The 15298-nt window shown below is 53.3% G+C and overlaps 1 protein-coding gene across 1 annotated transcript; it reads right to left on the reverse strand.

Annotated features, from left to right (window-relative positions):
- Nucleotides 1-4703: 4703 nt before the first annotated feature.
- Nucleotides 4704-7399, reverse strand: SLC32A1 (solute carrier family 32 member 1). The gene is made up of 2 exons (XM_054391954.1): nucleotides 7022-7399; nucleotides 4704-6077 (listed from the first exon to the last, which is right to left on the reverse strand). Exons 1-2 carry the CDS (start codon nucleotides 7397-7399, stop codon nucleotides 4890-4892), a joined length of 1566 nt encoding a protein of 521 aa, XP_054247929.1. The 3' UTR covers nucleotides 4704-4889.
- Nucleotides 7400-15298: the final 7899 nt, after the last annotated feature.

Here is a 15298-nt window from a genome sequence, read left to right on the forward strand (position 1 = left end):
GTGCCGGGTCACATGCCAAGTCCTACTAGCGGTAATGAGACGTGGGTCACCTCCCAAACACCAGCAAGACCTCCTGGACGTGGACAGGACTCATTGCTAACCCACCAGCAATCCACAGAGCTTGCCAGCAAGGAGCGGGCTGGGCGAGGTGGAGCCTCATCCCCTGGTAGCACTGTGTCCGGGATGGGAAATGCAGGGGCTTCCCCTTGCTTGGACCTTGCAGGTCTGACAGTCCTACCACTTCATTTCTGCCTCCTGTGTGACTCTCCTCTGGCTCCACATACCCCATCCTGGACCACACATACACAGGAAGAAGCACTTGAGCAGCTAATGAGGACCAAGCCCCACAGGCACAGAGGAACCCTCTAGGAGCCAGACCCTACTGTCCTCCATTCATACCTTCCACCTTCCCTGTCCCTCTCCCTTCCCCTCTGCAGATGCCCAGCACTGTTGATCACCACATTCCTGCATAGGTGGGTGCCAAAATGTCAGCTTGCTGGTTGAGTGTGTTGTTGGAGCCACTGCTGGACTGCCCAGCTCCTCAGCAGAAAACCAAACTTTGTATGAAGGTGACATTTTCTGATTGCCCAGGGAAGTTTTTCAGCCTCAGAAGCCCTTTTGCACCTGCCCATCTCGTGGGAGTGGACCAAGATGGGTGACAGGTCCCACAGCTTTGGGAAAACATGAATGGCAACACAGTTCCTCAGGCATTGTCAAGCTACTGGCACCATCAGCAGGTAGCCATCCTAGCTGGGCCTGTAAATCCCAAAGGAGAAAGAGGAATGGACACTGGATGGGGAGGCCATCACAAAAGCAAAAGGGTGAGCTGAGGTGGGATCTGAATACACAGAGGGGTACAACCATGTGAAAATCAGACGATGGAGATTATCTGAAGCAGTCTGTAAGGCATGATTTGGAGCGACCAAGGTTCATGAGGCCAAGACAGCCAACTGCCACCACAGCCAAGGTCTCCAGCTATGTGTGCATTGGGAGAAGGCAGAGGCCATATCTGCTCCTCTGTGAGCTTCAGCATGTGGCAGCATGTGGAGAGGAGCAGGCTCAGGGGTGGCACAGCCATGTGGGTGCGTGGTGACAACGGACATTTGATACTACCCTCATGTCTCAGGCAACAAACCCAAATAGAAGTCCCTGTTGTGCTTGAAGAACTGTAAAGACACACAGAGAGAACTAAATCCATTCCTGCTAGAGCAGAGAAGGCCTTTGTTTGTCTGGTTTGCAGAATGAGAGGGTTTAGAGGATTGCTGCAGCACATGACCAGAAGCTACGAAGCTGCAGACAAAAGCCATTTGGAACAGAGATCAGACTTCCCCACCGTGCTGGCTTTTCAGGAGATTGCTGCTGTGCCCACGTTAAACCTGCTGCTATTTTGGGGGTTATTGATTTTGTTCACCCTGCCGCATCCCCTGCTTTAAGGGCTGCACATCTCCCCCAAGCCCAGGTTCACAGAGGCTGTCCCCACCAGCGGCACAGTATCAAGATGTCTGCTGCGGCTGGAGGGGACTGTCTGCTGCATTCCAAGCCCCAGTCACAAGGGTTGCAGCAAGAGTCGCCCTCGTTCCAGCCACGGACAAGTTTAGAGGACAAAGCCTGAGCTTATCGCAGGGTCCGGGCTCGCCGCTCTCGCAAGCTCGGCGCACGTCAGCCTCGGGTGCGCGGCGGCAGCCGGCAGAGACACGCAGCCGAGCTGACAGCGAGACAAGCCCGCTGGGGCTCTCGGGACAATCGCTGCGTTCGCCGCAGCTGCAGCCAGCCCCCTGACATCCCTCAAATTCATTCCTGGCACCCAGGCAGCCTGCTGCCAGGCGTCGTGGGGGCTGCCAGAGATGCCTCCCAGAGTCCCAGGTGACCACTGGTGCTCCCTGGGAAGCAGGGGTTTGGGGTGGTTCAAGGATTTGAGGTGTCCTTGCAGAGGCTGAGGGTATCCTCTGCTTTTATGCCCCTGCTCTGAACCGTGAATCATGGGAACAAGAAGCCCTGATCTGCCTTGACTTTCTCCTCGTTGTCACAAAAAGGCACAAATCATCCTACGGCCCCAAAGGCACTCAAAGCTGGAGCCGTTTCTCTTCTCAAGGCGAGGGGGAGGGGGGGAGAGGAGGGGTGAGAAAAGAAAAGCTGAATTAGGTTTAAATCCTCTGCAAAGTTAAATCTTCATAAAATTGTTTCCATCATTGTGTGCCCTGCTCAGAGAACCTTTGGCCCCTGAAAGACACAGAGACAGGACAGGTGAGTCTGTGAGCATCCCAAACCAACGGCCAGCACCTGCCTGCAAGGCGAGGAGAGTGAGCTGCTCTGCAGCATAGCAGCGGGCCTGGGCCTGGCTGCATCCCTGCTCCTGGCTGCATCCCTCTGCTTCCCGCAGCCCCAGAGGGAAACGTGAGAAGGGCAGAACCCTAGAACCTCCGCGGGCAAAGCAGATGCAAACCGCAGATGGGCAGAGGAATGAGTTAACTTGCCAGGTCTCCTCAGCTCTCTGCTTACTCTCAGGATGCGAGGGGTTATCTCAGTCCTACCCACGGCAGGGACAGGATGGGCTGGATCTCCTCCCGCGCTGGTTCCTACTCAGCACCCTAGAGAGGGAATAGAGCTAGACAAGAGAGCTCAGGGCAAGAGAAAAAGCATCAGGCACCCATGAAGGAGGAGCTCCTTCCCCACATCTCCACCGGCTGGGCTGTCTCCCGGCCGGGGGAGGGGAGGGAGGGGGGAAGCGGGCTGGCAAAGCCCCGGGCTACCAGAGGGCAAAGACCCTCGGGGGGATGCGGGAATGCGGTAGGTGGGGAGTGAGGATGTCGCGGGCTGCCGGCGCCTGACGGTGCCGATAATCACCCCTGATTGCCTGCACCGGATGGGGATGCGGGTGGGGGTGAGCATGGGGATAGGGATGAGGACGGGGATGAATATAGGGAATCCACAGCACCACACATCCCTGTTCCCCCACAGAATAAATCCCGCAACTCCACTATGTTCTCCTTTCAGAGGCTGCCTGGGAAATCACCCAAAATCAGCCCCCCCACTGCCCGCAGCCCCTTTCCCTGGCTTGTGCCAACCCTCTCCGTGGTACCGCATTGCGGAGCTGCCCATCGCCATCGGGGGAAAGTTTCTCCAGCCCAGGCTGGGGAGAGGAAGGGGATTCCGAATTCCTACCAGAGTCTGACACAACTTGGGGGGCAATAAGAGGAGCCCCATGGGAATATCTGCTGTGCCTGCGCTACAAGAGTGCTACCAGGGGCTCCCCCCTCCATTTTCATCCTTGCTGTGCAGTGGCAGCAGGTGGATAGCAAGTTATTCATTGTGGCTTTTAAATGGGTGGAATTCGAGGTGATTTTCGATCATGGGTGTGGAGCGTGGGGCTGATCCCTGCTGAGGATCCAAACTGCCACTTTGGCAGGGATCAGCCCCACACTCCACACCCGTGGGCACGGTAGAGTGATTTTGTTTCAAACCAAGGAATCCCCCCACCATCTGATTTCATTTATTCCCCCCAAAGAGGATTATTTTCCCCTCCCTCACAAACCTGAAAATTTTGGGGTACAAACTCCACCCATCCTTGGAGTCGGAGAACTATGTGGTAAAGCCGCACTGGGAGAGAGGGGTGAAAACAGCCCATCCACCACTGAGATGACCTCTTCCCAAAATACACACGTCCTACCTCTGACAAACAGCTCCATCCACCAATGATGACAACCCAGAGCTGCCCCTCCATCACCACCATCGCTACCACCTCGATGCAAACCAGCATGGGGAGAATGAACCTCCCTCTGCGCCTGCCCATCTCCCCCAAGCCCTCCATGAACCAAACCAGCCTCATCGACTATATTGTCTTTTATTGTTCAATATATTTATGTACCACATTATATGTTAAAGATAGAGGGTGGGTTGTTTGTTGTTGTTGTTGCTGTTTTCTTTTTCTGATATACATTTGTTTGTTTGTTTGTTTCATCTTATTTACCACAATGACACCACACGCACATCGGAAACAGCTCCACGGATCTGGTAGATTGCACAGAATGAATTGTGTTGGAGTTTGGTTCCTGTATCCTGAAGGACGTCAAATCCAACAAATATAATGTTAGTTGCTTTTGTTTCTTTATTTCTTTTTTATTATTATTATTTGTTTGTTTAACTTTTCATCATGTAGAAAGGACGACAAAATGAAAGTCACCAAGAAGTGGACTCCGGATCTGTGATTTCAAGCTCATCGGTGGGAAGCGCCCATTCCTCGGTGTGGATTGGGATGGAAGAATGAAGCAGTCCTGACATGGATGTGACTAAGATGTAAACATCGCAGCTAACCGGCATCGCTGCTCAGCAAGCCGCTGCTTGGACTCGTTGGGGCTGGTCATACAATCTGGGTCTCACCTCCATCCATCTCACAGTGGGTAAAAACGAAGGTCCCTGCTCCCAGCGCCCAGGGCTGGGTGTGCTCCCGTCGGTGAGCCCAATCCCATTGGATCGGCAGCTGTGTTTCAGCTCCTGAAACACTGAATTGCATATCTGTGAGGAATAGTGAAAGCTGCGACTGCTTCCCAACGGGGCCATTCATGGGGGGGGTGGGGGGGTGGGTGGCAGGGGCAGAGGGGGCTAAGCTTCAGGCAACGAGTGAGGAGATAGGGGCAGGGCACCTCATCATTTCCTTCCAAAAAATCTCTAAATAACACAAAAATAGATTTAAATCTTTGCTCAGTTAAAGTGACAGCAGGGCCAATATTCCTGTCTCTTCTCATTTTCTTTAATTTGCAGCTTCTATGAGATAGAATTTGTCAGATGCATGTAACGAAAATAATGACTCTTTCCATTAGAGGGATGCAGAATTATTTGGCTATGCAGATGTTCAATGCAATTCTCTTACTGCAGCCAGCTCTCGCCCCTCCTTAATCTTCAGCGTTGGTTCTGAAGGCCTCTATGAGGCCTTCTAAAGAGTGGATGAACCCAGAGACACTGCAGATACCACCTATAACAAAAATAGCCACATCAAAGAAGACATGGTGCCACAGGAGCTTCCTCCACAAGAGTTTGAGGTGAAAAAGACTGGGGAGCAGGAAACAGAGCCCTGCACCTGTGAGGCTCCCAGTAAGACCCATCAAGAGGGCAAAATGTGGGACATAGATAGCCATGAGCAGGGTGAAAACTACCAGGGCACACCTGAGGGTGAGCCCCCAGGATTTGAGCCTCCCATCCCCCCCATAGCAGTTGGGAAAGAAGGCCCTATTTCCATCTTGGAAAAGGGACCTCTCCAGGACTTCCACAGCTGCAAAGAATGGCAAGGGGTACGAGAGCAAGGCTTTAGCCACCAAGAAAATGTTGACTACGGCCCTAATGGTGGACGGCAAGTTGTCTGTAATGACCTCCTTGGTCTCATCAGCCCAGGTCAGATAGGCAACCAAGGCAAAGAGTCCCTTAAGGATGCAAGCTGCTATGTGAGTCCAGTTCATCATGCAATGAAACTCCTTGGGATTCTGCATGTTCCCCTCCAAGGAAGGCAGAAAGATCTGGGAGGTGTAACTGAAGACAATGATGCCAATGGAGATGGGAAACTTCTTCACATCAATGTAAAACTTAACTTTGTCCCAGGCCCAGTCACGTGCCCTGGAGAGGCAGTAGGCGATCACCAAGATGTTGATCACAAAGTGAGCTAATGTGCAGAGCAAGCTGAACTTGGAGACTGCCTTCAGGTTCTTCAAGAACGCGCAAGGCAGGAGCACTGCCGTGGCAATGATGGACCACGACTTCTGGGAGACAGGCAGGTTGGGGAAGCTGTTGTACATCAGGTTCCCACTGACCACCACGTAGAGGATGCAGGTCATGACCAGTTCAATGATCTGAGCCACATTCACGACCCTGCCCCCGAGTGTGGGGAAGCGAGGCGCGCAGCACGCGTTCGCTATGTCCACGTAGGAGTCTCTCACCCTGACTATCTCCCCATCCTCGTTCTCTTCGTAAAGACAGGCAATAAGGATTTTCCCAGTGTAGCAGCAAACCACCGCAGCAAAGATGATTAAAAAGAGTCCTAGGTATCCACCGTGGAGGATGGCATAGGGCAGGCCCAGCACAAACATCCCCTAGAAGAAACAAAATGGAAACCGTGTTGCCGGTGTGACGAAGGCACCCTGGGTGGGTGCCTGGGCACAGGCAGCCGCAGTCGGTCACATCGCGCTGGCTGCCTCGCTCGTGGCTCCAGCACACCCACGCAGCCAGGCACACGGTCACGCCACGCAATCACAGCCACACGCCATGTCACCACTTCCCTGCCCCCATCCCCCTTGCTTTCTCTCTGACGTGCCACCCCCGCAGTCATCACACCCGTGCCATCGCACCTGCAGAATCTCACCCCAGAGCACCCAGAACAAGCCACTGTGGGTTTGGCACCCAAGATTCGCCCCAAGATCTATCCTCTCCATCCAGACCACCTCAGACAGGGACCCCTGAAGGGGACAGCCTGGGGCCACCTCAGCGCATCTTCACTGACCACCTGAGCATTCCCTGGGGTCCTCTCCTCATACCCTGGTTCATGTGCTGGGGCAGCCCAAAGGGGACACCCCAGTCTGGCCCCACAAGACTTGGGGCCCAGTACCCATCCCCACCCTCCAGCCCTGCACTGTGTTCAGGGGTGAGGAACAAAGCAGAGATCTACATTTGGGTTTTCTTACTTTCCTTTTTTTTGTCTTTGTTTTTCTGTTTTTTTCCCCATTTCCTCCCCAATTTTCTTTGTTATTCCCTTATTTTTTTCTTTCATTTCCCCCCTTTTATTTCTAGGTTTTATCTCTTCCCTCTGTTTTGAAGGGGGAGGAGGGTATTTTATTGTTTTCATTTTTTTTCTCTTTTTACCCGCTATCCCCAAAGTGGCTTTGGGATCATTCTGGCAAACCAGGTGCAGGGCCGGGACCAAAAGCAAGGAACGGGACCAGGAACGGGGAGTGGGACCAGGTGAGGGAAGCGGGGCCGGGAGCAGGGAGCCGGGAGCTCTCCCCGGTGCCCCGCGGCAGCGGCGCGGGGGCGGCCTTACCTGGATGGCGTTGGTGACATTCCAGCCTGCCTCCCAGGCCGTGATCTTGGGCTTTCCCTGCCCGGAGAGTTCCGAGCATACTCCAGCCTCCTTGGAGGCGGAGGGCGGCAGAGGCCCCGTGCCGTCCCGCTGGTAGTGGATGTCCCCTTCCAGGGGACTCTCAGCCCCCTCCTCGCCACCCTCGGACTTCAGGATGTCCATCTGCAGCCCCTGCCTATGCTCCATGTCCAGGTCGTCGCAGTGAGCGAACCCCACCGCTTCCTCGTCGGTGGCCGCCTGGAAGCCCATTCTGGCGAACATACCGCTCATCTTCGCCTGGGACTTGTTGGAGACTGAGGTGGCCACGTTGGACAGCTTGCTGCGCAGGAGGGTGGCCATAGTGGCTGGCTGGTCGGCTCCGCTGTTGGGACAGCCTCAGGGACGGAGAGACCCGACGGGGCACGGGGGAGCGGCGGGGCGGCAGCCGGGACGTCAGCGCCTGGAGAGGGGCAGCTGCGGGCTTTGGGGAGGGGGAGGCTTCTCCGAGCCGCTACCTCTGCGTCCCAGCGCAGTGCGGGCGGCTCCTGGCCGGGGTGCCCAGGGGCATGACACCGCTGCGGGGGAGCTGCGGGCCCGCACGCCCCGCCGCCCGCTCCGCGCTGCTCCGCGGTGGGACCGGGTTGGAAGGAGGGGGTGGGGGGCGACAGTCGGGTCGGGGATGGGGAAGGGGACGGGGAGGTTAGCAGCAGCCGGCGGCTCTCAGCAGAAGGGCGGCAAAGCAAGCCCCTGGCAGAGCTCGTCGCGTCTCCATCGCAGTGCGCCCACCTCGCGGAGAGAGAAGAGGGAGAGGGGAGAGAATTGCTGCATTTCTGGGGGAGGTACTAGCCTCCCCGGCCAAGCCCAGCCTTCCCCCCCCTGCCCTTCCCCTCCCCGCCCCACCCACGCCCGCCGGGCCTCGCCAGCAGCACCGCAGAGCAGACCCCCCCCACACCTCGCCCCCGACAATCCCGCACCGGTTCCGCATTCCCTGCGCTGTTCGCCCTGCCTCACACCCTGCCCCACACCTAGCAGCCAGTTTCTTCCCCATAGTGAAACAACAACAACAAAACGTTGAAGAGGCGGGCAAACGGCTCTTGATAGTTCCTTAACGGAATTTTCCTTCTCGGACCCCCTCCTTTTTCTTTTTCTCTCCCCTCAAAAACGTGCGGACCCATGGGAGGCCGGGGGCAGCAGTGGGGACAGTGGGGACAGAGAACCCCAGAGCACAGCGAGGAGTGGAAATCCACGCACAGGGAACACGGGCTTAACCGTCTGAAACGACTCTTATGATCTGAGGGCTCCAAAATTGGAGGGAAACGAGTTCTCAATGCTAGGCGGGGCTCGCAGCCTGAGGGGCAGCACTTGTGCCCTGAGGAATGGCCCCGGCACCGTTCTGGAACTCCGGGACCCGGCACCCCCGGGAATGCTCCTGCTCCTGGTCCTCACCATGCAGTACAGAGATTCTTCTTTCTCTATTAAAAATATCAGTATTTTCGTTGTGCTGCCAAACGCTTCGACTGAATTGTCGTGAAAAACCTTCGCGCTGCTTATTTAAAACGCTTCCGATGGGAACGAACAACGGCAACGGGAAATGCCTGTCCTGTGCCAGGACAGAGACAAGGGCAAGAGGAGCCGCTGGCTTTTCGAGGAGGTGTGTGGGAGGGTAAATCCCCTCTGCTGCTGAAGGGGGGGCGTTGGAATCGTTGTTTTATGAAATAGATATCTGTTCCTTGTTTAAAAAAAAAATGAAAAATGTGGGGATCTGTGTTTCCTTTTGTTTGGAACGTAAAAAACCCAAACCCCAACCAAACACATCCCCCCACCCAAAAAAAAAACCAAACCCAAACAAAAACAAAAACAAAAAGGATTTTTTAATTTTTTTTTTTTTAAACTACAGATGGGTAGAAAATAGCAGCGCTGAAATATGTCCTAGTACCGTTAGAATCAGATGGTCTTTAAGGTCCCTGACAACCCAAACCCTTCCATGATCGTTGGGAAGAGAGTGATGCAGGTGGGATGTAGCACTGAGCTGAAGTGGGGAACGAAACCTCCCCGGCTCCTGGGGAAAAAAAAATCTCAACCTTAAACATAATTCTTTTATTTCCTGACAGGAATCAAAAGGAAATTGAGTATAAATAGACTGAAATGCGTCCCCCCAAAAATTAAAACACCAAAAGGGGGTGTCTCGGCTGCTGCTCCAGGTGTGGTGTGGTGGATTCTGCGGCAAATAACCCCCCCCCCCCCCAAATTGGGGCTTTTTGATAGTAAGGGCTGCTGTGCGAGGGGAGGCAGGCGGCTCAGCGCGGCGCATCCTTGGCTGCGCGCAGGAATTAGTACATGTCACTGCACAAATAGGTCGAGAAAGATTTCGCCCCGGGTTTAGCAGCGTCCTGCCCACACCAAGGTGCTGGGGGCCGGGATTTAACCGGTCGTGGGGGGTGAAAATGAACGGGAGAAGGACGCGGGGGACTTGAGCTGTCACCGCTGCCCTGGGCTGCCGCAGCCGCAGCCTCATCTCTTTACGGTGCTGGAAAACGGCTGCCACGATGGACACCTCTGAGGGTCAATTCAAACATTTTTTTTTTTAAATTTTCATTCAATTATTTTATACCAGAAGAGAAGTTCATTGTGAAAGAAGCCGCAAAGCACACCGATTTCTGGAGGCTGCAGGGGGCATCAGGGAGGAAGAAACGAAAATTCACCCAAACCGCTTTCTGGTGCGTGATTATTTCCTAAAATAGCCCCGACACATCCCCCTCCTGCTTGGTACTCACCAAACCGCGGCCCTGTCCCGGCTGGGAGCCACAGCCCCCGGCCAGCTTCAGCACGACCCCGTCGGGGCAACGTGCCGCATTCCCCCCGACCCCCTTCAGCACTCCTCGATGCTGGGGATGGGAAAGGGGTCCTCGGCCACTGGTGTCACGCCAGGGGTGGAGGAGACGGGGTTTGGTCTGCTCGTTGAGCATCCAGCGTGTTAGGGATGTGCTGGGCTCGGGAGAAACCTCTTAGGAAAACCAACCAACCAACAACAAATAAAAAATCCTCAACAAACAAAACCCCCAGATTAAAAAAAATATAAAAAAACAAAATCAAACCAAAACCAAACAAAAAAAAAAAAAAAAAAAGAAATCCGCAGAGCACAGGGAACTTGAAAATCCTCAGAGTTTCCTGAGCCTGTACAGAGCAGCGTGTCCCGGGGCAGGGCTCTTGCGCGGACCGTGGGACCTCAACACGTACCCGCCCACGTTCTCAGACCGCTCTTCCAGGCGGGGATGCTCTGGGGCTTTTTTCCTGCTGCTGGATTTCCCAGTGCCCGAGAGAGCTTCACCCAAACCCCGCGGGGAAGCCCCGGCTGCCCGCTCAGCCTCGAGGGGCAGCGAGGAAACGAGGAACTGGAGGTGCAGGAGAGGCAGGGGGTGTGCGGGGACGCCGAAGGGTGGTGGGGATGCTGAGGAGTTCAGAGGCTGCAGGCGTTCGAGGAGTACAGCAGCTGAGGAGTAGGGGAGGCGGACGTGCCTCCATGCCCACACGGTAACCCCCTGGCCGGTTCTAACGCCGGGATGCCCAATCGCTACCCACGGGGCCCCACCGCGACTTGCGGGGAGCCCTCGGAGTCACCCCCCGCGGCACCCTGCCTTGCTGCAGGGCTTGGAACATCCCCCCACAGGATCCCTCTGCCTCTGGGGGGGAGGGTAGCTCGTTCTTGCCCCTTTTTCAGAGGAGGGATAAAAAGACATTCTGTAGCAGCAGCTGGGGATAAAACACGCTCCCCCCAACCTGCCTCTGAATTTCTACCGGCGGCTAGAAGCGGGGATAAAGCCTAAAGAATGGGAAGGGGGCGAGAGGAGGGGAGAAATAGAGGGAAGAAGCAAAGGAAGAGAGGAAAGCAAAGCCCGGAGAGTTGGAGAGGAGGATCGGGGCATTTACCTCGGCTTCTCTCCCCATCGCCGCCCGCAGGGAAACGCTCCGCCGGGAGTCGGAGTGGAGGGAGCAAGGGACGCTGGAGGGATGTGGTGGGATGGATGGAGGGATGGAGGAATGGATGGAGGCAGCGTCACTCCTGGGCTCCCCCTAACTCCTAATTAACCCAAGCAGGATGCCGGTGCCAAACCTTATCCAAAGGTTACGGGCTCTCGGGGGGGGCGGGGGGGGGGGGGGGGGTGTGTGCGTTTGAGCTGCAAATCGTTTCAGATGAAGCTAAAAGGAGAGAGTGAGACTGCAGACGAGCCCTCCACTCTGCCCGGGGCTGGCGCTGGGAGTTCTGGCACTGCCTGCTTCTTCTGCAGCTGCTCCTTGGGGTGGACTGAGGGTCTCGTTCCCACCCCCCCTCCCCCCGGCAGCACTAGTAGGAAAAGAGCTTGCCCAGACCCCCCTTACCCTCCCCAGGCCCCGTCAGATCCAGCCAGAGGAGTGTCTGTGCCTTATCTCTGCAAAGCAGGCTTGGGAGGTTGTGGCTGTGTCTTCTGATTAATAAACTGAGGGGAAAGAGCAATTCATGCTCAAAAATCGTTTAAGGAAAGCAGGAAAGGCCAGCCCCAGGTGGGCTGCCTTTCACCATCCTTCACCTACAGCCTCTTACTGGGTGGAACAGAGCAGTGGTAGCTGCATGAAAGGTGATTATTTGGGAGCACTATGTGTATCACTCCTAGTTATTGCTCAGTCCTGCTCCCAAACCCCGAAGGATTTGATTCTTACGGGCTGTGAACTACCTCAAACCCACTGTGCTGCAAAGTGTGGCCATATGAAAAGGAGATTTCCAATTCCTGCATGCTCAGCTCTATCCTCCTCTGCAAAGGAGAAGCATGAGTATCCAAATGCTGGTGTGGATCCCCCCAGTTCCTGCATAGCCTCCTTGCTTACGCTGCAATATTTCCTCCCACTCCTAAAACTCACTGCTAGGCATCATCACAGAGCTACCAGCAGCAAAGATGAAAAGGCTGAGGGGGCACCTTCTGCCTGACTAGCTGAGAACCTTCCTCAGTCCCATTTGTCCAAGGACCATCTTTTGCAAAGCAGACCTAATGTAGGGCAGGCTGGATACTCACTGGAGAAGCAGTATCCCCCCTCCCAGACGTGTGTATGGGTACCTAGAAATGTGATCTCAGGAGGCAGCAGTGGTCCACCCTGCTCCCAGCCATGGCTAAAAGCAGCTCCCGGGTTTACTGCCTAGGCCATACCATCCCTGCAGCATCCCTGCACAAGCTCATCCTCTGCTCTCCACCACGAGTGGCTGCTCAGCAGTGAGCTTCATCCCAGCTTTGCCTCCTCATCCCCCTCCGGCACCACGCAGGAGGCCTCTGACAGGATAATAAAGACTTGCACGATATACTATAAAAAGGCAATTAGATAAACTGCTGGATTGGGACCAGCTCCCATGACCTAGTTAATAGCTCTGGGAATTTCGGGAGGGTAGGGAAGGAAAAGGCAGCGGTGTCAGCACACAGTGGAGGGTGAGGGGATTTTGGAGGGGAGAAGGACTGCAGTCAGCATGATGGAAACACCCCAAGAAAGCAGCCTCAGCTGAGTGTGGCAAATGTCCCTGCCTTGGGTTCCACCTTCTCCTGCCATATCCTCCTATATCCTCATGGACATAGAATCACAGAAGCTGCTGTTTGGTTTGTGCTGTGGGTATCGAGGCTGAATTCATGCACACGATGGTGTTGATGTCAGGCAGCTGCAACCACAACGACAAACATTTTGCACTAAGAGATCCACAGCAGAGAAAAAAATCCAAAAGCAAAGTCTCCAGGAGAAAGCCCACAGTAGATTCCTCCTTTATATTTCTCTCTCTCTTTTTTTTTTAATACTGAACACAAAATGGCTGCCTAAATTATGGGGACATAAAACAAAGAGGGCTGGGAATGTTGTCATTTTAGATTAATATATCTTATGATAAGGAAAAAAAAAACCACCTTGAGAATGTGTAAAAACTAAATAAAGGCTTCTTGCTTTAAGCTCACTGTGTGCAAAGCAGGCAACTTCTGATCTGCACTCTGGGGGACAATTTGTACATTAATTTCTGTGATTTTCATTTCCCAGAGAGGAAGAGCCCTGACAAACCAGTGTCATCTCTAAACTGAAAATTCATTTGCAATTGGAGCACGACATGGTTACAAAGACACTTCCAATAAGTTGGAATTAAATTTAACTCATAGTTTGTCTTCATTGCTGACAGAAAAATTAAGTGATAGCCATTGGGTACTTGCCATGCCAAATTCCCAGCTCACTACACAAGCAGCATTGTCCCCATGAGCTCAAAGAGCATTTTTATTGACTTAATATATAAGGCTTCATCACTGTCAAATTACAGATTCATATATGTATTTGCTTTTGTATTGCATAGGAAACAATTATGAATTAGGACAGCACATACTTCACCCAGGCAGAGCTTTCTAATCTCAGCTTTCAAATAAAAATACTCTTCTGCTGCAGTTGTAGAGTCTAAGTGTTGGTGTTTCATACTCCCCTGTGCTAGACTGGCTCTTTTCCTCCAGCATAATGTTATCATTTTTAGGATTTGCTTTCCTCCCCCTCCTTTTCCTTTGTGATTTGAAACAAAATTAGGATCAATTGCAATGAAAGTAGAAGTTGCAGGAAGCTGAGCATACCTACAGCTACAGGCTAATGGGAGTGACCACTCAGGCAGCATCTTTGCCTGTCTCACCCAGTCCAGCCCAGAGTGTTCCTAAGCAGAGCAGAACAAGGACACTGCCCAGGAAGGCACTTCCAGTCCCTTGGTTTGGTCAAGGGAATAATCCTTATGCCATGTCCCTCACTTGCTCTGCTGACCCCAGCCCTGCTCCTTGCTGTGAGCTCATTTCCTCCAGACCCAGCAACTGCTGCCTGGATCTGACTCACCTCCTCCTGCTCCTGTACCTGCTCCTACCCTGGCTCCTGAGTGATGCTTCAAAGCACCGAATAAAATCTGCAATGAACAGGGACTGGTGTGTACAGGACACCTCTCCCTCAGCCTCTGAGCAGATGATGCCCCAGTACTGGAGAATTTTTATATCATCTATATTGTTTCTTTTTAGGTTTTTGTTGCTGGTTTTTTATTTGTGGTGGGGTTGGTTGTTGGGTTTTTTGTGTGTTGTTGTTTTGGGGGTTCAATCTTATTTTTTCTTAACGTTATTTAATCTGTGCAGGCTGTGGAGAAGAGCCTCTCTGAGCAGAGGCAGCCAGTTTGCCTTTGGGGTGTTTCTTGTCAGGAGGGCTCAATCTCAGCCAGCCTCACCTCCCATCTGTCCATTCTCTTTCTCTATTCCATGTTCTTTTCTGACAAAGGCAGGACAACAACACAAACAGTTACTCACATCCTTTGCAAGCACCTCCCAGTCCTCCACAAAAGCCAGCACCAGCACACTGGGGAAACCTGGCCCCAGCTTTGTGACATTCTTGGTGATTCAGCCAGTGGAGGGCAGCAGGCACAGGCGTGGGCAACTTCCTTTGGCAGGACCTTGCTGGATGTTTTTGAGTTACTCAAAGAGGGTACACCTAAGGCTGATGTTAACAGCAGAACTGCATCTGGATCTCTGAACCTGGTCCCTGTTTCTTTTTGTGGAGCCTCACACAAAGGGCCTCTGTCTCCAGAGGCAGGATTTGGATGTTCAGATGCTGCCTGCTATGGCTCTGAGCACCAGGCTTCTAAAAGCTTCACAACAACCATGAAGCTTGAAGGCTAAACAGGGCCCAGATTCACTCTCAGAGCATATTTTAGAGTACCTTAGGGTCTATCACCCTGAATCTATTGGAATACTGCTAATGCTTAGGTGGCCAGAGCAGCTTGTGTGGAGGGAGAATCAATTTTCAGGTCCTTTTGAGTCTCCAGTTCTGCTGGCAACCCCAAAAAGAAGGAAGGAAGGGGTAGGAATTTATTGACTACTCCATCTCTCTGGACATCTCCATCATTAAATACAATGAAGGTCGTAGATCCTGAAGAACTAAAGACCCAAAGCCAAAAGTCCAAGAACCAGAGCTTTGATTTACCAGTGTGTGCCTGCTGGTGAACTTAGGTCAACTCACCTGAGAACCAGGGCTGCTTGGTGATGTTCACACCTAAATTAAAGCTGCAGTTGATTTAATCTGAACTGTAAGTTGTCCTGACAATGAATGTCCACCAAGGCTGCAGGAACCACTCCTGCTCTGCATGGACATCCAAGAGTCTTCAGCCAAGACAGCAACCAATCTTTTAGCCATCTTTAGAACTTTTCATCCATTCATCCCTTGGTTTAGACCTCTGCAAATGCCTGCCAGAACATT

This window comes from Indicator indicator, chromosome 24, assembly GCF_027791375.1.
Source record: "Indicator indicator isolate 239-I01 chromosome 24, UM_Iind_1.1, whole genome shotgun sequence".
In the NCBI taxonomy this organism is placed as follows: Eukaryota; Metazoa; Chordata; class Aves; order Piciformes; family Indicatoridae; genus Indicator; species Indicator indicator.